The following is a 26,359-nucleotide window of genomic DNA, read 5'->3' as shown; positions in this document are numbered from 1 at the left end:
CAAAAATGTGGTTTTTGTTGGGTGTTGTACCAAACCAACATGTCTCTTCATGACTTGAGAATATGATTTTTTCGGCATGGGAAGTTCTGTAGCACTTATTAACACTTATGGAGCTAAAAGTGTAACAATGTTGTGATGCATTTTATTAGCCTGACAAGCCAGACTATATCATTAAAATGTATAGTCTGGCAACGACCGGTAGACCTCGGCTCAATCCAAGGGGCGGGATGAAGGCTGTCTTTCAAACTGCCTCTGCACGCAATAGGGTAGCACTCGACCAATCAGAGCAAAGAGCAGGATGACGTTAGCCTGACAAGCCAATTAAAATGTATGTCGTCATCGCGTTAAGCCCAGCCGCTAGGGTGCGTTCTAGGCTAGCATTTTATGACAAACGAACAAAAAAACAAACATTTTTTAGTTTTAGAACAGAAAATGATAACGGTGTTGTTTATGCCCCCTATAAATGACGGGATTTGTCTCATCTGTCAGAGATGAGGTCAGCAGCAGAGAGGCGACTGACCTGGACTGTGGTCGTTGTGGGGTCCGGCTCCTGACGTCTCAGTCTTCTGACCTATCCTCCAGTCAAAGTCGTCATCGTGGTCTTGAGAAAGCTGGCAGGATTCTTCCCATTGGTTATCATCCATGTTGAAATTACAAGCACCTGGCAAGCCAAGTGTACTTTCTACAAGACAGACGTGGAGAGAGAGATGGAAGAAGAAAAAAAAAAAAAGGCTGAGTGTGGGTTGAAAGTTGTTTTTCTGCTCTGCAGTCGGACAGATTCTCTTCCAATTCCAAAGAAATCTAGATCCCATTTCTACTCACCACAGTCTATCTCATCTGACTCATCAGCACAGTCGGCCTTGTTGTCGCACACCAGGTGGGATTCGATGCAGTCGCCATTGTGACACACAAAGTCTGTGACAGCAGGACAGCTGACTGGCTCCACAACATCTAAAACACACACACACAGACAAACAACCAGATCTTCAGGGGAAGCAAGAATTCCTGTTCTCCATCAGGTCGTCAGCAGCCAGTTAGACACAACGTCACAGTGCTGTATATACTCTTTAACATATAAATTAAATATAGCATCAGAGGAAATGTGACAATGAACAACAGTGTCTTATTAAAACGCTGCCTTCTTCTTCTCTGCACCAGCAGTGAAGAAGACAGTAAACAAAAGCAGACAAAGGCCTGTCAGGGAAATCAAAGCCTCCTTCCGCCAGCTCCGCCTTGTTTGAGAGGAAACGGAGAGGAAGGAAGAGAGATCAGGTGGATCAGAGCGCACACTCATACAACTACGATATTTGCGTGTGTGTGTGTGTGGATGTGTGTGCACTTTTAAGACTTCAAAGGCAGAGACATTAAATGATGACTGAAAGGAAAGAGTTGAACTTCATTCCAGGAGGTCAGCGGGGTTAATACCATCATAGAATGAACTGAAAAACCCATTTTGGCACGCTATGAAATTTGATGGAAGTTGTGCATAAGTGTCATTTAGTTTTGGACAGACAGTTTGTCTGCTTGTCAGTCTTTGCATGCACGCCTCTCAGTCTGTTTTGATCTATGCCTCGGCTTGTCTCTGGGTCACTATTTATGTCTCCCCATGTAAGTGTGTTTATGTTGGTGTGTTGGAGAGGGCCTTGGCAGAGCAAGGAGACGTCCCACATGGTGTCCAGCCTTGTGCCAGGTCCCGTTTAATGTGGAACATCTGTCTCCGGCATAAACATCAAAAGGCGACTGACAGCAACTGTCATCACTCAGAGAATCGAACGCCCCCCCCCTCTAAGACATACTAGCTCTGTCTGTATTCCTTTCTCTGCCCATACACTCAGTGTGTCAGTAACCAAATCTGTTTCACATCCCAAACTATCGGATGGCGAGATCATAAAATAATTTTGCGGTTTAATTAGATCTCACAGTGGTGACGATATATTGGAAACACAGTTGATAAAATGAGGACGGGGAATATCAGAAGAGAAGTTTAATGTCATTTAATCCACATAATGAAATCTATTAGTTTGGTCCTTTATGGGCTACTTTCACTTCTCCGATTACTTATTCAGGTGCTTTGAGGAACCGTGAATTCGGAGGTTCTTACATGAACTGTTGGTGTTCTTTAATCTTAGAGTCGATTTGCAGGTTCAGCAAGCTTCACACACAAGGCCAGGCCTTTTTAACCAAAGTTACTGTAGACATAGGCTGGTATGAAAACCTGACTGATGGTAAATGGCTTAAAGACAGTTTCTAAAAGCCTTAATGTTTTTTCCCCTAAACTTTGAAAAGTTTAGGCAAATTAAGCCTACTACTTTTAAATGACAGAGGCAATAAGAAAGATTTGTGCTGCCACCCTGCACACAGCCACTTTAATATATGTGCAGAGGTTTGCTGAATAGCAGCGACTCTGATTGCTTTACCAGGTGGTGAGATTTCAGGCTTTCAGCTACGGCGCTCCATTTAGGAACAATGACATTTCTAGACCCTTCCCATCCACTTTGCTTATCTACAGCAATTGCACATTTTAAATACCTCAACCCAAGATGACACAGCTGCAGAGGCACCTGGGCTAAAAAGGCCAATAACCTTAATTTATAAGCCAACAAGGCATAAGCAAACAGCGCCAGTGGGCTTTTTATTATTTCCACACTGCATTGTTTAGATGCGAGTTTCTGTTGTAAAAATCTGACTTGCTTATTACATAAATAAATCATAAAAGCAGTGGGGGTGCAGGATTCACAGAACTGTAGTTGTGGTGCTTGTTGATCGCCAATTTTTTTTTAAATAGTAAATGATCTGCAGAGTTTATAGTGTTCATTACAATGGCAGTAATTTCCCAGAGTAATGCCGTCCTCTTGGGCAAACAAATCTGTGAAAAAGCCTGTGACACTGCCAAGTATGGCGCGCCCAGCCTCACATAACAAGACTGCATACATGTAGGACTCTGCAGCAGCTCTTTGAAGCTGCACTTACCCACGGCCCAAATGATTAACAGGTGTAATGTTTACCATGTTGGCATGATGTCATCTGTTGATCCGGTCAAAACTTAAAGTACAGATGAGGCCGAAGGAAATGTTAGTTTTGTATTAGCTCATAAAATCAATACACTGGTGGTGGATAAAAGAAGAGATTAATTCATCATCATTCTGGATAGGATACACCTCTCAAACAGACAAATATAATATACATTCTTAACTTTAATAAACTATTAGTGGTGGAAATGCACTTTGTAACACTGCCTAGATTTTAGTTTTTTGAGTGTCTATAGGTAGTAGTAGAAACTTTTTTCATATCTTATTTTGGTTCCATTTGTTAGAGACATTTAAACTGTTAAAAAAAGGGTGCACTATATATATATATATATATATCACCTACTTGGAGCACAGTCTATGAACTCCAGGTCATCCAGGGCAGCTCCTCCGCTCACATCCCTCGAGCGAATCCCCTCGAATATCACCTCAAAGTTCCTCAGCTTCCTCAGGGGGACCTCGACTCGGTTCCACTTATTCCCCTGATGCCCCGTTTTATTCCACGCTTCCAGCAGATCATTCTCCGTCTGCAGGAGAAGAGCAGCGATGACAAAAGATCGTCACGCAGTGGCATTTCACATAATGCTCTGGTTACACCGACCGGAGCTAACGTCAACTGGAATATCACTTCAAAGAGCCTCAAAGTGGACTCGAAGCTACAGCAGTGGTGATTGTGAAAGACATACACTATGTGAGTATCATCGCTGACACATGTCAAGAGTGAAGACCTTTAAGTTAAAATGAACAGAAATTAACTTCTGGACAGACTGCTGCGGCTGAGAAACACAGAGTGCCATCTGAGGGGAGTCATTAAAGTCTCATTAGCATAACATTGCAGTAATAAGTTCCTCTGCCTTGAGACCTGCTATTCACAGAACAACTGTGCTGCTCTGGAGCTATGGCAGCGGATTTCTCTCATGCCACATATGGAACACATTAAGATCTTTAAATCCTCTCCGTCTTTTCCCATGGTGCAAGCAAGGCTCTAAATCATGACTGAAATAATGAAACAACAAATGTGACTTTAAAAAGGGGTTTTGGAGGATCTATGTGTTCTGAGCAAATGTCTCACCGGTGGGTTTTAATGTCATGTCAAGAACATGAATGAGACGTTTTTACAGTCATAATACATCACATTAAAGACAATGTTTTATCTCAAGGGCACGATGTGTTGAACGCAGGATTTATGGTAAAGGTTGTAGAAGCGAAGTGAAAAGCTAACAGCTCTCTCTGTCCTTTGTTAAATGTTATAATAGTAGCACAGAGGCCGTATACACATACAGATACGTATACTGTGGTGGAATATACCAAGGAGCATCGCAGAACAAAATTTTATGATAAAATGTTACTATGGTAACATTGCCTTCTTTTTTATCACATTGATGAAAGTACGGAGTAAGGAGGAAACAATAAATAAAAAACATCAGCGTAGGTCTGGTGATATTCTATACAGTATGTTCTTGATTTTATAATGAATAATAGATGCTATGAATAGAGTGGAATCAATAAACCAACACTGATGCTACAACAAGTTTATCCAGGTATTCCTGTTTCCCAGAGACCACTTAAAAAAAACACATCAGTAATGAAACTCTTGGACTGATGCATGGACACAGTCTAGTTGTTTTGAGTTGATCCCATATTCACCACCACAGATAGTCACTAATGCACCAAGGCCAAATGAGCTCAATAATTGTCGTTCTAACCCATCACACTATTTTCTCAACAGTTCCCAGCTGTTTTCAGTCAAGAATTTTTTTTTTTTTTTTAATCGTTAAAAAGGCCATTCTTCTCATGACCTGGTTTCAGCCACATTATTGGCTGATCTCTATATGAACAGCAGTGGTGGTCCATCAGTAAGGTGAGCACTTTGGTACAGACTAAATATGTATGAATAATTATAATACCTACTGGATGGCTTGTCATTTAATCTGGTTCAGATTTTCATGGACTAGAGCGGATGAATCTGGATGATTTTAGAGATTTCCTGAATTTTCTTTTCCTGACATCATGTCAAATTCAATTGGCCACTTATTTTCATTCATGACCAAATACAGTGCCAGTCAAACTAACAAGATCCCACTGATCTGTATCTATACTATATTTGTATTCAGTTCTAACTGGCGAACATTAACAAGCATGCTGACAGACAATACCAGGTGTATCTGGATCACACATGCTTAACATCAGCCTGTCAACATTTGCACTGTGAGCAGGTTTGCATTTAGCCTGAAGCACTGCTCTACCCAGACACAGACTCACAGAGCTGCAAGCGTGGTTATGCATCCTCAATAGGAAGCAGGGGTTTGGGCTGAGTGCCACAGACGGGGTGGGGAAGTCACAAAGTATTAAGGGATGGACTAACGGGGTGGTTTCATTCTTTCTATGGGAAAAAGGATGGCAGCCTGACTCGATAAGTTTAACGCCAAAACAAGACTAATGGGTCGCATGCCTCTGTAAGCAACCTGGAAGCTCAGTGTTGGCCAACTGAGAGGAGGCTGAATGGATAGGAGGACTCTCTCTCTCTTTCTGATTTATCCATTTTGTGGAAACACACATTTTCTATCTGGTCTCTCACTTGAGGTAATTGGAAAGATAGTTAAAATCTGCCTCAGCTTCAGGTCAATAGAGAGAGGCGCTGCCTGCTTAAATCACAGAGTATTTAAAAGAGGAAAGTATAGATTTAACTACCTAACCTCCTGAAGCTCATGAGACTAAAATTAAGACTGTTTTTTTAAAAGTCATTAACTGGTCTAGAGGTTAAATCTGTCAGAATGACTGCAGGTCTATAACATTACATCATAAATTCAGCTCTAGCGCAATGCGATAGGAAACGTTTTGAACTTTGTAGGAGAATGAATGAACATTAAAGTAGCGTAAGCTCTTACAAATTAAGACATCAAACTTGTTGAACGTGTTGTTGCACGATGTGGACAGAGGGATGAATGCAGTAAAACAGACCTGGTCTAATATCCTAAAAACCAGAGGACGAGCAATGTCACATTCCACTCTGCAGTTTGAAAGCCTATTAAAATGCACCCTTGGGTGAGGCATGCACAAGCTGTCTCCTCCGCTTTATGCCAATGGAGCCCTGGCTTGAAATAATCTTGTTACCGTAAGAGGAGAGCATAGATTAATAGGCAGCGTTACAGCAAGACTTATCCTGATTTATGTCATGGAGTAAAGGCTCAATCCATAAAACCAGCCTTAGAGCAGCTGACGAGTGCATGATGCCGACACATGCATCTCACACTTGATGTCTGGGTGGCATATCAGGCGGGGCATTTATTTGATCAATTTGAAGCTTCATTTCCCAAACTCATAGTCAGAGCAATGCAACCACAAATTCACTTTGCTTGACGTGAAGAGTGTATATACATTTGCATAATTTCATTTTATTATCCCCCCGGTGACAGTCAAAAAAAAAAAAAGAACAAAGAAAGCTGTAATCACAATAAAATGCTTATTTTATTGAAATTTTGAAATCCTGAATGTCTTCACTATATACTGAACGTTCCACTAAGCTGAGATCCAATTTGTATTCATGGCTTTTTCATTTTATGGAAACGCTCGTAGCTGTTTCTCTGTCGACTCACTTTCAATTCAGAGTGCGACGGCTTTCTTCCCCTCAATCTCTGCTAAGTTAAATAATGTTATAACACAGAGGGCGTGTTGTGTTAGCATGTTGTTCTAGTGGTCGGCCTGTGCTACGACTCAAGAACATGTTCAATTGATTAGCCTTGTTGAGCTGCATTTACATCTTCTCTTCGGCTGACGGGTGGATGCCAGGCTCACCATAATGGAAGGCCACATTAGAACCCACTCCACCATATGTAACTACATAAATGAGCTAATGGCAGGCTATGCATCTTCGTCGTAAAGTCATTTATCTCAATTACCATAAAAGTATGCTGATTCGAAATACATCTGTCAGTATGGAAAGCAAACAAACCGCCTGCTCTCACAAAATGAAATATGATATTGCGTATATGATGTCTGAAAGGCAACATATTCCGTGCATAAAAATGGAAACTATTCATCTCTCCAAGACACAAGCGTTATAGCGTCGTCACACGGAAGAAAGGGGGGTAGTTCGATTATTTTTTGTACAGTACACTTTATTGACCAAACTTTCTCTTCTTGCGCCAACAAAAGGTTTAAATATTCAAACGTAATCCTTTCTCTGCCCCAAAGCCTGGCTAATTAGCGAGCTAATCTAATACGAAAAATACTACTTTCTGACTGTTAATCCTTTTGAGATGAGGGAATGGGAGGGAGGGGAGCTTTGCTTGTTCTTATGTGTTATTATTGACAAATGTGTGCATTATAGATTCATGATCCTGCATGCAACTCACACATGAATGAGTTTGTAAGTTTGAGAAACTGAGTGGTACTGTCCATATTCAGGCCACTGTGCTGCTGCTGAGGACAGTTCAGTTATCAGCGATAACAGACAGGTCTATTGGAGCTTCACATGGGGAAAGCATGTGCCAGGTATATGTAATCCCCTGCCTCCCTCCCCCCTCCGGCGTCATTACCATAACCCCCTTTTGTTCTTCAATCAACCTTCGAAATGGCTCACACTGTATTTACACCTGGCTGCTTTGCAGTGCGAGAGTGTGAGTGTGTGTAGTCATGCCTGCGCAAATGTGTGTTTGTATTTATGCAGCCATTTTTGACTCAAGGCGACACAGAGGCAATAAAAATGTTGTAATGTTGTAAATTATTGCACAAAGCAATAATCTGTAAGTGCTAATGTGTCTGAACCTCCTAGGTCACACATGTCATACATCTTTTATGTGTCATGGGAGACTATAAGGGTATGAAGCTGAACTGAGATATTGGTTCTCTCTCTCCCTCTCTCTGGTGCACTCTCTTTCTCGCTCGCTTACTCACACATGCTCCACAAAAAAAAAAAACACACACACACACACAGACAACACACTCCACTCGATGTCTAAAATCACACATGATGACCCCTGAACTCACCATCCTCGGTGTCGGCGTGTCTGTGTAAATGATTCCATCACCTCATTTTCATGTCAAGAGCTGACCTTCTTTAAAAGGCCAAATTTTACATTTTCCATCTAAGGAGGACATGTAAAGTAGTCCACATGCATAAATCATCTCCTCCCTCACTGAGAGTCACATAATCAATCAAACAGCCAGCGGGGCTGGGCTGGAAAGAGTTGCAAATCCCCATGATTTGAATTTCTGAGAGCGGTGTTATTCAGTCTGCACCACACAGGCTTAAATGTACAATCAATAGCCATAGTGGGTCGGCAGAGTATTTGTACAATAATTAAATTCAAAGAAAGCATCAATATTATACAGCCTCTTTATGCAAAGTTAAAAACCTATGAATGGTATTCTGCACTTTTGTTTTTGTTGCCAATCCCAAAGGAAACCCATTTGTTGCCATAACTAGACTAAAATGTGCATTTGTTGAGAATATTTTCAGAAACAAACTTGCTGTGCTGACAAGTATTTACTGCAGGGCCGGTGTTCAGGGATATGAAGATATTCATCTATGTCAGTATATGGACCTATACAATGTCACCTATACAATGGGTGTATGTATGTCACCTCTAGACAATGGTCGACCACACTCACTACAACAATGGCAGCCAGAAGCTCAGAGGAATAAGCTTTATCAGGCTTTGTCGACACAGGATGTATTTGTAGGAGCAGCTCAGTGTTGTTTATGGTTTTCATGGGATTTGTTGATTCCCTCTGTTCCATTAGTCTCACTGGTTTGTGAGTCACGATGCCAAAGAGGCCTCACAGTGAAGTTTGTTAGCTTCATGGTTGACTTTGGTATTTTGGTCATGGGATTTGTTAACCATAGGAAAAGTACAAACTCACCCAAACTAAAATAAGGCACATTTTGGTTTTTAGAGATACCGACCAACCTTAATTCATCTCACACGTTAGATTCCCCTCTTAAAAAAGTGAAAACCTGGGTTCTATTGCCTACATGACTTGGTTGCTGTAGCATGAGACAGCATTGGTGTTATTTCTGCAATATGCTAATTTTGTGAGGAGGGTGCTAGTTGCTGCTTGGAGAAAAAAGAGGCACTTTGTAAAAATTAACATAACTTGCTGATCTGTTTTGCAAATTGCATAAACAGTTTCTGGATCGCACACAAAGACACACCAACATTTCTGCACTCGCTATGCATATGTGACACACAAACACACACACACACATCTTACCACACATTCACAGCAGTGAATGAATCTACTCATGCATAACCTCTGCACCTGGACTTTGACTCGTACCTCACAAAGTTAAATGGAGTTGAGGGAACACAAACCACAGGCAGGAGGCAGAGTAAATCACTGCAGAATTTCAATGGCAGAAGTAGGAATCTTAAGCCCTGAAAGTCGACCATGCATACGCAAACTAGGCAGCACAACACCTAACAAGCAAGAGGTCTTGTCGATTGGCAGGGCTAGAGTCTGCCCAGATGGCGGGGTGGGGTGACCATGATCCCCATCACTCACCTCCACCACAACCTTCAGCCCCCTCCACAGCTGCCCTATAGATCACACACTGGCAGAGACTGACAGTCTCACTGCTCTTTTTACCAAATTACTGAGACCACTAGACAGCATCGCTAATATGATCCGATTACTGTCTACATTAACATGATTTAATATTATCAGGCTTTGTTTCTGACTGAGCGTAACCATGGTAACCGTGCGTGATGATGGATGGCGATGGTGGGTCCGCAGAGCTTGTTTCATAAACCATCACGGAACAGGCCTCCGACAACATCCATCGTTCATCTTTATCACGATTCTGTGTAAACACGCTCACCTTGATCAGCAGCCGGATGGTTCCCGAGGCCTTGTGGGAAATGTAGTACCAGAAGGAGAGCTTACAGATGGCGCTGGACTCCTTCCAAACAGAGCTTCTTATATGAGCTTTATCCCCTTTGAGTCCCACCGGAGTCGCTTCCAGATAGACAAAATGACCTGAAGAGACGAAGACGAAGAGGGCGTGATGGAGGAGAAGGGCATCGACGCAGGAGGGGAGGCTGAGAGGGATTAATAACTATCTCTGGACACACAGCTCCCTCCAGTCAGTGACAAATTACAGAAAGGTCACAGACAGTGTGGTGGGCGAGGGAGGGTCAGGGGTCACAGAGTAATTTCTGACACCTCTCCTCATGCCACACCGCCTTTTGACACAGGACCCACTCAGTAAGTTTCTGAGTTAAATCAAGGTCATTTGAGACTTTGGACGATGTCTGAATACAAAGCTAAATGAAATGAAGGGTCGCTGTGCTGCTGGGTTGAGAGTTTATTACTCATCTGTTCTGATATATAAGTAGTTTAATTATTCATAACAATGTCTGCCATTGTTACTCTGAACTCTAGTGGCATTTGCATGTAAGAGGAATTTGGAAGAAACAAGGCTGGCACAACCTTGAAAATTGTTGCTATTTCACATTTTTTAAAAACTGAAGTGATGATACACAGAGAGGCTTTTATTTTGCTATGTCAAGCTATATTTGTCCCTCTCCTAAGAAAAGATACCTAACTTTCCCTTTGTGCTGCTGTTGTGTGGAAAATCAGATCATAGTTTGAATTATTATCCACCGACTTCTTTGAAAAATATGTTTGATTGGTTGCACTGTTACAAGATACACAAGTTGTTCTTGTGTTTTATTTCTGTCAAAGAGGTAGAGTAATATTAAACATCACTTAATGCTCACTGGGAAACTGGATTCAAATCTTAAGGACTGTATTTTTTAAAATGGACATAGATGCACCTGTGTGTTTATGTGTTTATATTCATTAATTCATGTATATTGCTTTTTACGATGCACATGGTAGGCTATAATGGAATTACTGCCCTAAGTGCCCTGCATCAATCACTTGATGGTGAGGAACAGCACATGAATTAAACACCGTGGAGCGCTATAGGAACAACACATGGGGGAAATCTTACACATACCGTTCTCATCCATCAAAGTGTGATCATATGGAGGCCGTATGCTCTGGACGGACCCGGTCCCCAGCGTCCAATCAAAATTATCAGCCAAGGACCTCCTCCAGCCACAGTGTCCGTTCTCAAAGGAGCAGGAAGTCCCACAATCCTTTTCATCGGTACCATCGCCACAGTCGTCTGTGAAGTCGCAGCTCTGCCCCGGAGTGAAACACCGGCCGTTTTCACATGGCAGGAAGCCTGAAGGACAGGAGCCTGGAAATATGACACACACATAATACACACAATATATCATTTAGAGCCACTTGTGCTTGTTTTGCCAAAATCAGTCTGTGGCTGTGTGTGTTCTCATATAAATAAATACAAAAAATACACCAATTCACTTACTTACAAAGAGGTAATTGACAACATTGTGGTTAATTCTGCTAGATGGTGGTTAGCCTAGCTTAGCGAACAGACTACAACTTACAGCCAGCCAATGATAGTACTACAAACACCTTGAACGATCACAGACGACCATAGCCTATCATAACTTGTTAGTAAAAAGACAAGATAAAATGCAGCTCTTTACCCTTAAATCTAATTTTTTGTCCAGATTACACAAATAAGACATGATGTGGAATTAGTGACCAGTTTGCACTTTCCACCTGTTTTCAGTCTGTATGTCAGGCCAAGCTAAAATAAGTGCCTGCTAGCTGTAGCTTCATAATTACAAAACAAACACGAGAGCGGTGTTGATTTTGTCATCTGATTAAAAAAGATCCAATAACTGTGATTCCTTTAATATCAAACAAATTCAGTAAATGTCAGAAATATCGATTCCTGATACACAATCAACAACCTCAGAGCATAAGAAGTCAACCCAAGAGTGGGGAGACCATCTGCATATGCCATCAGGGTTCCTCTGAGAGGCTTAAGAAGACAAAGAAGCACGGGGGCAATAAGCCCAAATCAGTGTATCATAGGGTTGCGGAGCTGGAAGAGGCTGGAATCTGCCCCGTTTGGTGCCAGGCATTCCAGCAGGGTCAGTGCCTGGCTTTGGGGAGTTTTAGAAAGGGACATGAGGCGTGATGAAGAGGGGTGGTCCCTGTAATTAAAGGGGAGAAAGGGGTATAAGTCCCTGCTAATCCTTTGTTCCTCTTCAGATGCACAGGACCAGAAGAAATGTGCCGCAACAAAGGCACATAGGAAGCCAGGAAGCCACGGCCCCCAACTGTGAAGCCAAGCCCACTCACTGCCAACTGTGGATGGAGCAGACTGAAGCTGTAGGTGGATTCATTTAAAACAGGCCAATCAATGTTTGAAGCTAATAATATGCCACTTCTCCCAGGACAGGTCTAAATCTCACTACATCTACAGTATATGAGCACATTTATCCTCATATCAGTATAGGTGGTCGGGTAACTTTTAGGCTTTACATCGCTGTGCGCAGAGCCGGCCCAAGGCATAAGCGAACTAAGCACCTGCTTGGGGCCCCGTGACTAGTGGGGGCAAGTTAGAGAAACACTGCATAACTGCAAAAAAAAATTAATTATTGTTGCATTTCAAATTGTTGTTGCACTTTTCTGTCGCAGAATATTTAAAACCAAATATTTTAAAAAGCAGATAATGTGTTTACAGTAAATGCATTGTCTGTTGCTTTATTTTGCTACTTTTAGTCGACCTATGACATTCAGTATCCCAGTACTATATCAATTTGAAGATTAAATGTAAATCAACCCCAGGCTGCACCTTTAGCTGAATTTGGTGCCACTGCAGAATAAAAACCATAGATGGGTAAAAACCTGCCAGGATATGATGATTTGTAAAAAATGAAATAGTATTATTGGCAGTAATAGAGGGCATCAAAATAAAGATTTTTCTTAGGCCGGCCCTGGCTGTGTGACCTCCTCAACAGGCAGGCACCCGCTGTCCGGACATCCAGCATAGTGGCCAGTTACCCTGAGTGTCATACTGCCCTCTGCTGATCACATCATACTGAATAATTAACTCTGGAACAGGAAATCTGACAGACAAACTCGAACTCTGACAAAAGAAAGTCCAGAGCAATGCACTGTACTGGTCCTGACACCATCTGACATCTCATCACTTCCACTGTTTCTATGTACTGTATGAGACCTATTCTTGTCTTCTTGCTGCCTCTCTCTCCTTTGCTATCCTAAATGAAAGACAGATCATCCAAACTCCGATTGCTCTTACAGCATCTAGTCAGGCTAAAACGTAAGACGTGCCTAGGGAACAGCTACTAATGAAAAGATGATTGCAATAGTTGAGTTGGGCTGACCTTGATCACCAAATTACAGAAAACATCACAAACACAAAAAACACTTTTCAGACACACGTCACAGTAGCAGCTCCATTTCTCTGTTAAAATGAAGCTTCACTGTCGGTCTGACACAGGTGACTCTCTGTTCCTTACGGCTCCTTTCAGACAAACAGGCCACAGTGGACAAGAATAGAAAAGAAGGATGACAAGTGTCTGTTCAATTCACAGACAGCTAACCCTACTGTATCTCTAACCCAGCCCTTTTCAGTGAACATAATCAATTTCCCATCAGTTTAATTATTTATTGGGAAGAGAATTCTGCTGCCCCTCTTTTTTTTAATACAAAGTCCAACACTGCACAAGCTGAAAATGATGAGATGTTTCTCACAAGTTGCGTGTACGGCTTTGGCTGGACATTATTTTCCTTTTGCTGCTACTATTCAGACTCGTCTCTGAATGTGCTTAGTATAGCCTATGATGACAGTGCATTACATTAAAATGGTTTGCAGATATCGGTCCACAATGTCTTGTTAAAGCCATGATAAAATGCTCCGCAGCAGCAGCAGCAAAGCACATTTGTGCACCCTGGGTTTGCATGAGCTATATACAGTGTCACTGCTCCATCACACAATGAGGTGGTATTATATAGAAGGAGGCAGTGGATGAAAATGTCCCTGGGGGGTTTCAGGATGTAATTACAGTTCCTGCAGTCTTTGCTCTCATCAGTATTTCTGTGCACCCTCTGCACCTACTGCGAAGACAGCGAGAGCAGCTTTCCATGTCACTCATGACTCTTTACCCTCCAGGCTCTCATAATGGAGGGATGAATCACGTTCTTTTCTCTTTCCCTCCCACTTTATTTGCTCTGCTGTTACTTGTTCTGAAAATTATCCTGTCATGTTTTAAAAAGCAAACACATCCTCTGCTTCCTCTCCCCAGTTTTTCTTTCTAGTATCGCTCAACCTTTCTTGGTTTTTATGCAAACATAAGTTTTAAGGTTGTTTGTGCTGTTGCACCTTGAAACGGCTATAGAGTTGTGGATATTATAACCACTATATTACACACACACACACACACACACACTGTATGCATGATATTGTCTCACTTTGAAGTAGCGGCACAGTTTCATAGGTTTCATTTGGCCAGGTTTTGAGAACGATTTTTCCTGCACTTTGAAACAATGGACCTGCATTTTTCTGTTTGTAGAGATTGAGAAATGTGTTTTAAAATGTAACAGCAGCATGCGTTCCAGTTACTCTGGATAATCCACTGAATATATCATGATAGGGACCTTTTCTTTAACAGAAGCAGCTTTAGTAAAAACTGATTGTATTAAAATTCGTGGACAACACCAGCCTTTGTCTCAGACAGTTGTGTGGAAACTTTTACACATCCCAGTTGCTGTTTAAGAGAAAGTCCTCCAGCTTCAGTCTCATCTCTTTCCAGCCACAGAAACTCCCTCTTCTCTCCAACATCCAATACAAAAGACAGGCAATAAATCCAGTAGATCAATTATAGCCTCAGTGACAATGGCAGTTAATCAGCTGTTGTTGTTTCCTGTCGCCTCTTAAAGGGTTCCCTCTTTTAAAATGAAAGGGATGCAGCGGAGCTTCTACTAGTTGAATAGTTCCTGAGTCTGAGATGCAGACAGTGATGGTGTTCACTTTAATCAGATGACGAATGTTTCTGAGTTTCCCCTTCGCTTCACAGACGGATTTTCATCATTCCTGTTGTTTCACTGCTTTACCAAAGGTCTCAAGAATCTTAATTTCAATATATCTAAATATATAATGAACATATCCTCCCCATTCCAATAGAAAAGAAAATAGTCGCAATAGTATTGTCTTAATTCATTTTATGTGTGTTGAAGCCAGAAGCCTGCAAGATTTTGCACTTTACATTGTACACTATATTGTACTAAAACTGTCAAAGGTCACAGTTTGCACATATGCTGCAGTGTCTCACTGCACTTTACAGACCCATAATACTACAACAATGGTTTCAGATCCAGTCTGAGCTCTTCTCTGACAAAAAGAGAGAAAAAAAATCAAAGAAAACCTGATGCAATTCAAAAAGAGATTTCACTCTCTTGCTTGGATGAATGGTGACTAGTCGGTAGATATGGAAGAGGCAGTAACGAACGAGACTAAAGCCTCTTTTCTGACCAAGTGACAAAGTGACATTGTGTTCAGAATGGGAGAAACATTTTGAAAGGCAATTCAAAGAGAGAGTAGGATTATAGTAAATCCAATTTAGGTGATGTGATGGATGATGATAAGTGGAAACGGCTCCAACAGGAAAATTGGAAAAAGATTTCAATAGCAGTGCATGCTTGAGTCCAAGGGTGGCAGGGAGAAGGCAGCATTTGGTGCAAGAGAGGAAAAAACAAGTAGAGTAAACAAAGACAGAAAACCAAGGAAGCTCAGAATAAATAAAACAAAACCAAGGAAAAGTAGTTGAGCGTATACCTGCAGGAGGCAGTGGGGTGTTGTCCTCTAATCCGTCCGAAGAGGCGATCAGACACCCTGGGGAGAAGGTGATGTCATCCAGGCAGATGTCGCCCTTTGGACTTCGGCCCACTCTGCCCTCGAACACGACCTGGAAGTCACTTGAGTGGCTCAGCGGGATCTCCCTCCTCTGCCAGTAGTTTCCCTGGTCTCCTGTGACGTTCAGCAGGAGATGGAGATCCCCTTCACTTTTCATGAAAACGCTGAGGGTCCCGATGCCGTCTCCGGACATGTGCAAGTAGAAACGCATCTGGGAAAAGCACAGGAGAAGAGAAATCTGTCAAAAAATAGGGCAGTGATTTTAAGGTTGGATTATTTCTAAAATATTCCATCCACACATTGATATTCAATTTCTTCTCATTTGTAAAGCAACAGGGTAGAAATATTACACAGTAGCTTTTTTTCATACCTTGTTGAATAAAAATTACCCCTTCCACCCCAACTAGAATGGCCATTACTCTTCATGACAAGAAACCAAAAGTATGAACATACGAAGGTAATGATGTGTTAATCGTAGCACTGAATTGATGCACTCCAGCGGTTATCTTTAGTAAGGCTTGGGGGGAAACTCTGTCCCGCTATCATGCAGACTAGAAGCAGTGATATGTCTTGTAGGTTTCCTCTCTAAATGGAGGTGTGTTCATGAGCCACAGCGGCAACAATTACACCCTCCATCTCAGCAGAGAGAGAGAGACCGCCCGCCCGTCCCCTCTCTGCTTCTCACTTCCCCACACAGCCCTCCCTTCACTTTAATTTGCGCCTTTTTGCTGACTGCGTGATTGATGGACAGGTCATGAGTGGGATAAGACATATACGAGGCGCGGAGCAAACTGGGCAGTCAATCAAGAGATCTCTGCTGGAGGAGCATCAAGCTGACAGCTCCGAGGAGACACACACACACACACACACAGAGTGGTGCACACAAACACGAACACCTGACTGTTTGGTTACATCACCGTTTTAGCTGCCGATATGTGAAAGACTGATGCAGAGGTCAGACTTCAGCATTTATTTCTGCAGACTAGCCTCACGACTAGTTCTCCTATATTAAGTTGTAGCCGGTGCTGCAGTGGTTAGCACCGTCACCGTACAGCAAGAAGCTTCTTTGGCTTCTTCCCACAGTCCAAAAACAAGCACATTAGGTTGATTGGTTGCTCTAAATTGCCCGCAGTGTGGAGCGAATGTGAGTGTGTGTGTGAGGTCGTTTGTCTCTATATGTTGTAGCCGTGACAGGTTCCAGCTCCTCCATGATCCTGCACAGATAACTGATACAGCTGATGGATGGATGGATGGATGGATGGATGGATGGATGGATGGATGAATGGATGGATGGATGGATGGATGGATGGATGGATGGATGGATGGATGGATGGATGGATGGATGGATGGATGGATGGATGGATGGATGGATGGATGGATGGATGGATGGATGGATGGATGGATGGATGGATGGATAATACTGGAAACATCACACATTAGAACTCAACTTTTCACCTCTGAAAATCCCCCTGAAACCACAACTTGTCACTTTTACTCTTACATTTTTGAGTTGATTAATAAAAGACATCATATCCATCCATCCATCCATCCGTCCATTAGTTATACTGCTTATCTGTGCGGGGTTAGAGCCAAAGTGAACATATCATAATTGCTAACGCTCTCGGTGCTACTGGGCAGGTTTCTCTCTTCTTTTTTTTCTTTCTTTTTCTTTTTTACAGAGCTAGGGTAGCCGCTATGCCCAGCTTCCAGTCTTCATGCTGAATTAAGATAACCAGCTGCTGTGGCTTCATACATTCAGTAGATGTGAAAGTGATATCAATCCTCTCATCTAACTCTGAGCAGAGAGAGCAAATGCATGTAATATCCAAGAAGTGGCTGTAATGGATGAATTCAGCTCTTCGTGTACTTTTTCCTCGAGGGAACATTTATCTCTAGTAAGCAGCACAGAACTTTTAAGCTCGTTAGTGTGAGGTTTTGTTAATTCCTATCAGAAACACTTGTATTCTGAAGAGCATCCACGAGGTTTCAAGCTGAGTAAATAAATAAATTAATCCAGAATATTTGGTATGTAGTTGAAATATGTGATGCCATAACAGTCCTATTAATATTTTCTGATACTGATTTGTTCATTTAAAATGGAATAAACCTCAGGAAGCCAGTAAATACATTTCACCGTTAATATCGAGGAAAACAGAGGAGCAATTAAGTTTTATTACATTTTTAATAAGCCTTTAACTTGTTCAATTTATTTTGATTGTCTCAGTTCTCTACAATGTAGTTTTATTTTTTATAATTCCCTTTTTAAATCTTGTGTGCAGAACTTCAAGGTAAAATGGCCATGTGGAGACACTTCTACTGAAGTTCATAATCTGTGCACAGAAGCTGTATTATACAACTTGTGATGTTATTAAAGTATGATATAAACCAGTGGATGGACGAGTGGATTAATTAAATAATTTTACATTTCCCCTGGAGCCATGTTAGTGAAACCATTGCTCCCTTATCTGTATTTCAGTACCTCTCATACCTGTGTTTTGCTCTTTGACCTTTGACCTTGGCCTCACCTTGCACTCTGAGCTCCTGCGACTCAGCACCGGTCCTGACATACGGGCGACGTCTCCAAATGAATGTGGGAAAGAGCTCTCGAGGTAGAGGTAGTGTCCTGAGGGGTCCCTCAGTGTGTGGTCAGTCGACGGCCCGGTGCCAACCGTCGGAGTGCTGCCCGCTTTGATCAGCCAGTCAAAGTCGTCCTGTCGGCACTGACGCCAGGAGCAGAGGTCAAACTCAAAACTGCAGCGTCCACTAAAGCCCTCTGAATGACAGCAATAAAAAAAAGGAAATCAATTCAGTCTTACAGTTATCTGTAAATTAACCTTTCTGCTGCCACCATCAGTCAGACATTAGAGGACGCCTCACTGCAGATGTAGGGGTCCTCGTCAGAGTTGTCCCCACAGTGGTCGATGAAGTCACACAGGTTGTCCTGAGGGATGCAGAGGCCGTTGGAACAAGCGTACTGCTCGGGCGTACATGGCTGATCTGGAAGCAGCGGGGGGGAGCAGTCCAGGAAGTTGACGTCGTCTATCACCACATCGCCCATGTAGCTGATGCCTCGCTTCGCCCTGAACACCACCTGACAAAGGACAACACAAACCCCGGATCAACTCTCACTCACTCCTGTCCGTCATGTAAACTTAATCACACTTCGAGACTCCAGGGTTGATGATTAATACTATCAGACATGGCTTAGAAACAAGAGCTGATTGCTTCTGTACAAATGAGAGATGGTATTCTGTGTCTTTGGGCGGACAGTTGATAAAGAGCTCAGAGAGAAGAGGAAAAGAGCACTTGGAGGATCAGTGTGAAAGGCCCCTCAGCTGCTGATGCAGCATCAGAGTGGATCAAACTGTCCAGTCTGTCAAAGGCTAATGTGAAAATCTCCCCTTGCAATTAAACCACCAGGTCTGACGCTGTATCTATGTCTGTGTGGTCATAACGACCTGAAATAACCTCAACACAGACAGACACCATGAAGGGATTGCAACTCTGATTACTGCCACACATAAGATTAGACTCATTAGACTGAATTAAACTCAATCAATTCATCATTGATCATCAAGTCTGCCAGGCCTGTCCAATATAACCTGACCGACTGAAATGAAGCCAATTACAGTGATGTGCACGGACACTTTTGAAGCTGCCCCTCAGTCACACTGTCTGTCAATAGTCTGAATCACATGTGAATTATTATAATAATAATAATAATAATAATAATAATAATGATGATGATGATAATAATGACAGCCACTGCAGTGAGCCTACACATCATGACAAAGGCTCTGGTCTGCTCATCATCTGAGAACACTTGACTAATGTGGCCATTTATACCACTGCTCTGCCTCCGTAATGAGAAGTTATTGTTTATCAAGCTGCCCTTTTATTTCAATAGGGCATATCTCTATGTCACATCTTACACATGAAAATAGATATTATCTATATGTTTTTCTTTGTTTTGTTGTAAATGTCATCATATATTTCTGGTCATAACATATGATCTTAATAGAAATGGACTCAGCACCTTATGTCCTCTAATAAACTCATAGTGAAAAAAGCAAACTGTAGACTTATAAAGACATAAACAATCTGTAGTTTGAATCAAGAAGAAGGCATTGTGGGTCACTGGAAAAAAACAAACATATCACAGACATTTCTTCTTTCTACCATTACCGATAAAACCTTAAATTTGGCTCGTTGATATAAAAGGAGTCACGGTAAAATACTATGAAATGTTTTATTTCTCTAATAATCACATTAAACTGGGACATAGACATTGACTAGACTCCATATCAAATCATATACACGAGCAAAACTAAGACATTCTGCTATAAAAATGGTTAAAAGAACAATGTAGTGTAACCACTCCACTGCTCTGATTCTCCTTACAACCCATCTCCAAGCAAGAGAAATAATTTACAGACCTGGAAGTGGTTTGATAACCCCAAAAACACTTCTCCACATCTCCATTTGTTGCCTTGGTTACCAGCCTGAGACCAAACCTCGCGAGTGATGTTTCCGTGCTTCAGCAGCACCTGCAGATATTGTAAGAACAATAGATAAGAATATTTCTGTGACTCAATTCTTCGGAGACCCTGCAGACGGAAAGCAGGCGCTATATTCCCCTGCGGAGTGCGTCTGTTCTCCTCACCTGCAGTGATCCTACAGTGAATCCACTCATGTGGTACCAGAAGACAAGGGTGCACTGTGGCCCAGTGGAGGAGATGACAGGTGTCAGGAGGTCAGTGGTTTGACCGTAGCCGCCATTTGAACTGTCTGCATACATATACCAACCCTCAGGGCTGCCGCTGTCACAGGAACGACAGAGGATAGAGGACAATATCATGATTATATCCTCAAACCATGAGCCTATAGCGGCGAATTTTGATCATTGAACGATAGTGACAATAGTGATAGCTTGATTGAACTGCAATGTATTTCGCTGTCGAAGGGACAAATACAGGAAATCTTTCCTGCCACATGCCATTACACTGTATAATAACAGCTAAAAAAAACTCTGGTCATAACTTACAGTCACTGCGCACTTTATTTTCTACACACAGTTACACACATTGCACATTTTTTTTTACTTTGCACTAAAATCAACACTGCCAATTTGTTGAATATCCTTTTGTACATCACATTTAATTTTATTTGCTATTGCTATTTTATTATGTATAGTTTGTTCTTTATATTTTGCTATTTTATTATCTATCTATCTATCTATCTATCTATCTATCTATCTATCTATCTATCTATCTATCTATCTATCTATCTATCTATCTATCTATCTATCTATCTATCTATCTATCTATCTTACTTGATATGTGAACACTCTCCTCTGACAAGACATTTTAGCAATAACATGATTCATGATTATATCTGTTTTCTGTACTGCACTTTTTAAACGTCCCTGCCCACTGGACTCACAGATGTCTTATCTACCTTAACATGATAGGAACAAGGGGTAATTTGTGTCATTACAAAATTACTGTAATGAGTTATTGAATCAAATTTGTTCACAACTTTACCAAAGTTCTCTCATGATAATATCTTTGTTATGGTCTGGGTTTTGTTTCTCTGCCCTCATCCTCCCCCTTGTGTTTTTTTTTTCTTTAGTTTCAGGTTGTGGCAGGAGGCGTGGCTAGTTTCCTTGACTCGGATGAGGCACACCTGTCCATCCACCATCACCAGTCACCTTATCTCTGCTTAAGCCCTGGCGGTCATGACTCCACAACTCTGCCAGATGATCCTTCCTGTATGCATGCACCCTGCCTCTCGCTTGTTCCCTCGACGCCGTGGCCAGCCTGCCTCCTGGGCTCTTGTCTTGGTTTTTTGTTGTGTGCATTCTTTGTTAAGTAAAGACTTTGAAGCGTGTTTGCTCCTGGTCTCCTGTGCATCATTGGTCTGAAACCCCAGCCTTTACAATCTTGTTATTTTGAGATACAAGAGCTTGTTTTGTCGTGATAATGAGAAAATTATTCTGTTATTCTGTCAACATAACAAACCATCAATTATCTCAAGGTGATGGAATAATCATCCCATTATAAATAATTATAACACATTAGTCATTTTTAAAGTTCATTCTCCTGTTCCGGCTTTTAAATTGTGAGTATTTGCTTTGCTTGTCGGCCTCGAGTGCGGTTCTGAAGACCACGGTTTACCTAACATTACTGATATATTATTGATTGGTTCTATAAGGCATCAAGCTATATAACCTTCAGTCATTAAACTGTCCACCAACAACAGCAAGAAGAGCTAGTGCTTCCACTGGCTTCATCATCCTCACACTCGTCTCAGCAGCATACATGCTCATATCAGCTCCATCCCCCTTCTTCCCTCACTTTATTAAATTACCATAAGAGGTATGGCTCTTAAATAAGACACAGCTTCGTCTCTCCATTTCACTCATGCCTTATCGATTGGGAGTCAGTCACGGCTGCTGTAGGAGTGAGGAAGAAAGAGGCGCTGCCAGACAGAGAGGTTATGAAAGAAGATAGTGTCTCCAATTCTGGCTGAGAGAAAAAATTACTGAAATGTAGTGGTCAAAGTGCACTGCCATTTTCTGCTCTCACCATCCAGTCAATAAAACATAGATAAGGACAATCAGGTCACTGTCTCTCCACCATAAATGGGCCACACACTCACTCAGGCTCACAGTCCATTTTTTTCTTATGACTTCGCTTTTAGTTTAAAAAGAAAAATCACACACACACAAAAAAATTAAAGGCCACTAATTAACCCTCATGTTGTCCTCCTGGGTCAGAGAAGGAAGGACAAAGGGAAGGAAGGAAGGGCGAAGAGAAAGAAGGGAGGAAAGAAGTAACGGAAAAACAAAGGAAAGACAGATGAGGGAGGGAACAAATTGGGTCAAAAAGGAAGGAAGAAGTAAGGACGAAGGGAAGGAAGGAAGGAAGGAAGGAAGGAAGGAAGGAAGGAAGGAAGGAAGGAAGGAAGGAAGGAAGGAAGGAAGGAAGGAAGGAAGGAAGGGAAAAGGATTGTGGAAAGAAGGAAGGGAAAGGAAGAAAGGAAAGATGGAGGGAGGGAACATATTGGGTCAATTGGATCAAAAACGAAGGAAGAATTAAGGATGAAAGAAAGGAAGGAAGGGAAAAAGGAAGGAAAGAAAGATGGAGGGAGGGAACAGATTAGGTCAAGGAAGGAAGCAGAAGGACGGACGAAGGGAAAGAAGGGAAGAAGGAAGGAAGGAAGGAAGGAAGGAAGGAAGGAAGGAAGGAAGGAAGGAAGGAAGGAAGGAAGGAAGGAAGGAAGGAAGGAAGGAAGGAGGAAGGAAGGAAGGAAGGAAGGAAGGAAGGAAGGAAGGAAAAAAGGATTGTGGAAAGAAGGAAGGATGGAGGAAGGGAACAGATTGGGTCAATTTGACCCAGAAGGACAACAGGAGGGTTAATATATATTTATGCTTATGGCCCTGTGTCTTTAGATTATCATTCTAGGTAGGCTACTGAGACTTGGTTACTTGTTATGTTTTAAGATTATAACTATTGCGCTATTAGCAAAGAAGCAATTTGAGTATTTGGCTTTTTTTTTGCTTGAAAATGATTGAATTGAAAATGTCTTAATTTCTTCAATCAGTTCATTGATTCTGTAACTGTTTCCACAATAACCAGATGGACTGGTACTCACAGCGTGTGGTCATTAATCGGGCGATGGTACTGTTCTCCATCATGAATGCTTTCCCCTTGGTCAGGCGACCAGTGAAAAGCATGGTTTGGCAGCAGAGACCGGTCGACACTCCTCCAGCCACACATGTCGCCGTCTTCAAAATCACACAGCTCCTTCACTGGAGGAAGATAGAGGATAAATGGATAAATAAGGAAAAGGCAAACACAGCAGCAGGGAGGTGCAGTGCAGGGAAATGTGAATTTGAAATGAAAATGGAATAAGAATCGAGAGTGAAACCATGTAAAAAAAAAAAGAAAGAAAGAAAATACAATTAAAGTGGTGTGTGTTTGTGTGTATGTGTGTGACTTGGCAGAAAATTGGAGAGAAGAAAATATATTTTACCGCAGTTTATTTCATCAGAACCATCAGAGCAGTCAGGTCTGAAGTCACACTCCTTGCTTTCAGGAACACACTCTCCATGTACCCCGCATGCAAACTCTCCGTCGGGGCAGTAGTTGGGCTGGACGGTCGGGGCTGGAGTGGTCACTGCAGGGGTGGTGGTGTTCAGTGGGGGGAGCTCTCCTAAAACGGACCACGGTAGAAAACACAAATCAACAGGGGAGATGGAAACACAAACAGTGATGTTACAGTAACTGTGTGAGTCCATCTCACTTATGGCATAGGGCTACTCATTTACCTTCATATGGGACACAGTTCAGGAAGGACAGGTCGTCAATGGCAATGTCTCCATTGAAATCATCGCCCACCGTTCCTTCGATCAGAATCTGGCAACAAGGAAAAGTTCATAATTTGTAAATCCATCACTTGGTTGTATTGTAAGACTGATTTCGCTATAGAAACCAAGACCTATAAGTGTATAAATTGATTATGAAACAAAAATAGCTGTAGGTCAGAAATACTCAAATGTTAAAAGCAAGCAAGTCTTCAGTCTTCGTAATAGCTTTACGAGCTAATATTAGATTTGTAGGGTTTGTTTGGATTTAGTTACCTTGCTGGTGAATGAGAAAGGTGCAAAGTTTATGCACACAGTTCATATATCAACATTTGAATCACTCATGAATAAGGAGAAAAAGTTCATAATTTCAGGGGGAAAACTGTTTTAGATATTAACATAATTTTTTTTTACATACTTAATTTACACCTATGGTTTCTCAAAACCAGGGTGCATGTATAGGCTATAGCTTCTTCTAACCACTTTTATTTTATATGCAACAACATAATTACAGGAAATACTTGAAAACCTAATTTATCACCAGAAGCGCTTGACTTTGCCTAATTAACCTTTGGATGACATTTTGATTTGTAGTTATGGGGAAACCACAGGTGTAGCCAGTACTGATATTAATTACCTCTTTGTGAAAATGACCAATTATCTTCATTTTGACAGATATTCATTTACATTCAAACCCAAATCAAAGTGTTTAAATGGATTTTCTTGTTTACCCTCTAACAGGTAGACGTTGCTTACATTTCCTGAATATTAAGCTTTATCACAGTTTCCCAGTGCAACAAATCATTAGCTAAAAGATCATTGCTTCAGATAAGTTGTTGCATCAGCAGCCACCGGGCGTGATTGCTTTGCATCATTGCCAAGGAGCAGAACATTATTTGGAAATATGGAAAGATGAGGGTCCGATATTAGTGTTCAAGGCAAACAGCCCAGACCTCAAAAGTAAAAGAAAATATTTTCTGCTGATAATGTAACTGTGATAATCAGTCTATTACACATGTGCACTGTGGTGTAAAGTATATCGAATAAACAAAGCAAGTGTGTAAAATGTTAAGTATCTGGAGACACTGTGTGCATATTTACTGTAGGTTTGTTAAAATGTCACATTAGCATGATTCAAGCAGCAGTGATCTGCAACCACGGTTGGAATTATTTTACTAACAATCAGCCATTTCCACTTCCTGCTTCAAAAAGTTAATTACCTTCAATGCTCGGGAGTTTAGGATTGCTTTTTGCATGTTTCAATTCTTTAGGGGCTCTAATCTCAGACAGTGTTGTTTTCATGTGGACGTTATGCATCAGATGTGGCTGCATTGGTCCCATTAACTCTCAGGTCAAAATCATTGGTTGGTAAAATGTACTATGTTGGTGTCACATTATTATGCTTTGTCATTCAATATTCCTAATGTGTGAGCAAATGACAGCGGCAGTGTCTCTTCTTTTTTCCACTTCTACCCTTTCTGCAGTCAATTAACTTGACAAACAGACCTCCTGTTTTCAATGCTATAATGGAGGAAAAGTCTTTAACTGCCTGTCAAGTTATACTCACTCATGAGTAATGACAACAGAACATCCATCTTGAGGGATCGATGTCGAGCAGTGAAGCCATTAAATAGAGCTTCATCTTGCAATGCCGGAGTACACACTCTATGCTTCACTGGCGTTTCATTGTTGCCTGCCAGGGAGCTGTGTTTACCTGAAGCTCATTTGTGCACGTCTGTCGTTGATCACTCAAGGGAACTGAATGCAAATTATTCAAAGTGGAATGTGACGTGACTTCTATAGTATGTGACGACCGTATATTATAATGTGTAAACAAAGAATGAAGTCTTAAACATCGGTGTAAAGCACCTACAGAACTTTCATATTACTTTGTATGAGTAAATGTTCCATTAAGCAAAAACGTAAACACACATTCAAATAATTTGGTTTCCATTTTGCATTCATTTCTGTATCATCCTTAAAGGGATACTTCACCCAAAATCAATAATTCACCAATTTTCTACTCACCGTCATGCCAAGGAAGGGAACTTTCGGAGTTAAAGGGATACGCCAACATTTATTTTTTTGCCTCACTCTCGAGTCCACGACAAGCAGATAGACACCATCCTTTCAACTGTGCGTGCGGTGCGCCAGCTCTGCCTGTATCTCCCTTGTTACTGCACGTCGAAAGAATGG

The 26,359-nt window shown here is 41.6% G+C and overlaps 1 protein-coding gene across 1 annotated transcript in view; it reads right to left on the bottom strand.

Annotated features, from left to right (window-relative positions):
* Positions 1-26,359, bottom strand: part of malrd1 (MAM and LDL receptor class A domain containing 1) — a gene marked incomplete at its 5' end in the record, with an annotated part of 54,829 nt that overhangs the window by 13,424 nt on the left and 15,046 nt on the right. Inside the window, 13 exons of the mRNA XM_083995281.1 lie at positions 521-682; positions 823-951; positions 3,373-3,553; positions 9,850-10,007; positions 10,993-11,238; positions 15,718-16,006; positions 18,321-18,568; positions 18,673-18,886; positions 20,232-20,342; positions 20,459-20,615; positions 23,452-23,608; positions 23,833-24,012; positions 24,128-24,215. Coding sequence (XP_083851407.1) covers positions 521-682; positions 823-951; positions 3,373-3,553; positions 9,850-10,007; positions 10,993-11,238; positions 15,718-16,006; positions 18,321-18,568; positions 18,673-18,886; positions 20,232-20,342; positions 20,459-20,615; positions 23,452-23,608; positions 23,833-24,012; positions 24,128-24,215 — 2,320 coding nt within the window. The remainder of the gene's footprint in view (positions 1-520; positions 683-822; positions 952-3,372; positions 3,554-9,849; positions 10,008-10,992; positions 11,239-15,717; positions 16,007-18,320; positions 18,569-18,672; positions 18,887-20,231; positions 20,343-20,458; positions 20,616-23,451; positions 23,609-23,832; positions 24,013-24,127; positions 24,216-26,359) is intronic.

This window comes from Trachurus trachurus (genome assembly GCF_905171665.1).
Source record: "Trachurus trachurus genome assembly, chromosome: 20".
Taxonomy (NCBI): Eukaryota; Metazoa; Chordata; class Actinopteri; order Carangiformes; family Carangidae; genus Trachurus; species Trachurus trachurus.
The sequence above is the reverse complement of the archived record's forward strand: the minus strand, read 5'-3'. Positions and strand labels throughout refer to the sequence as shown.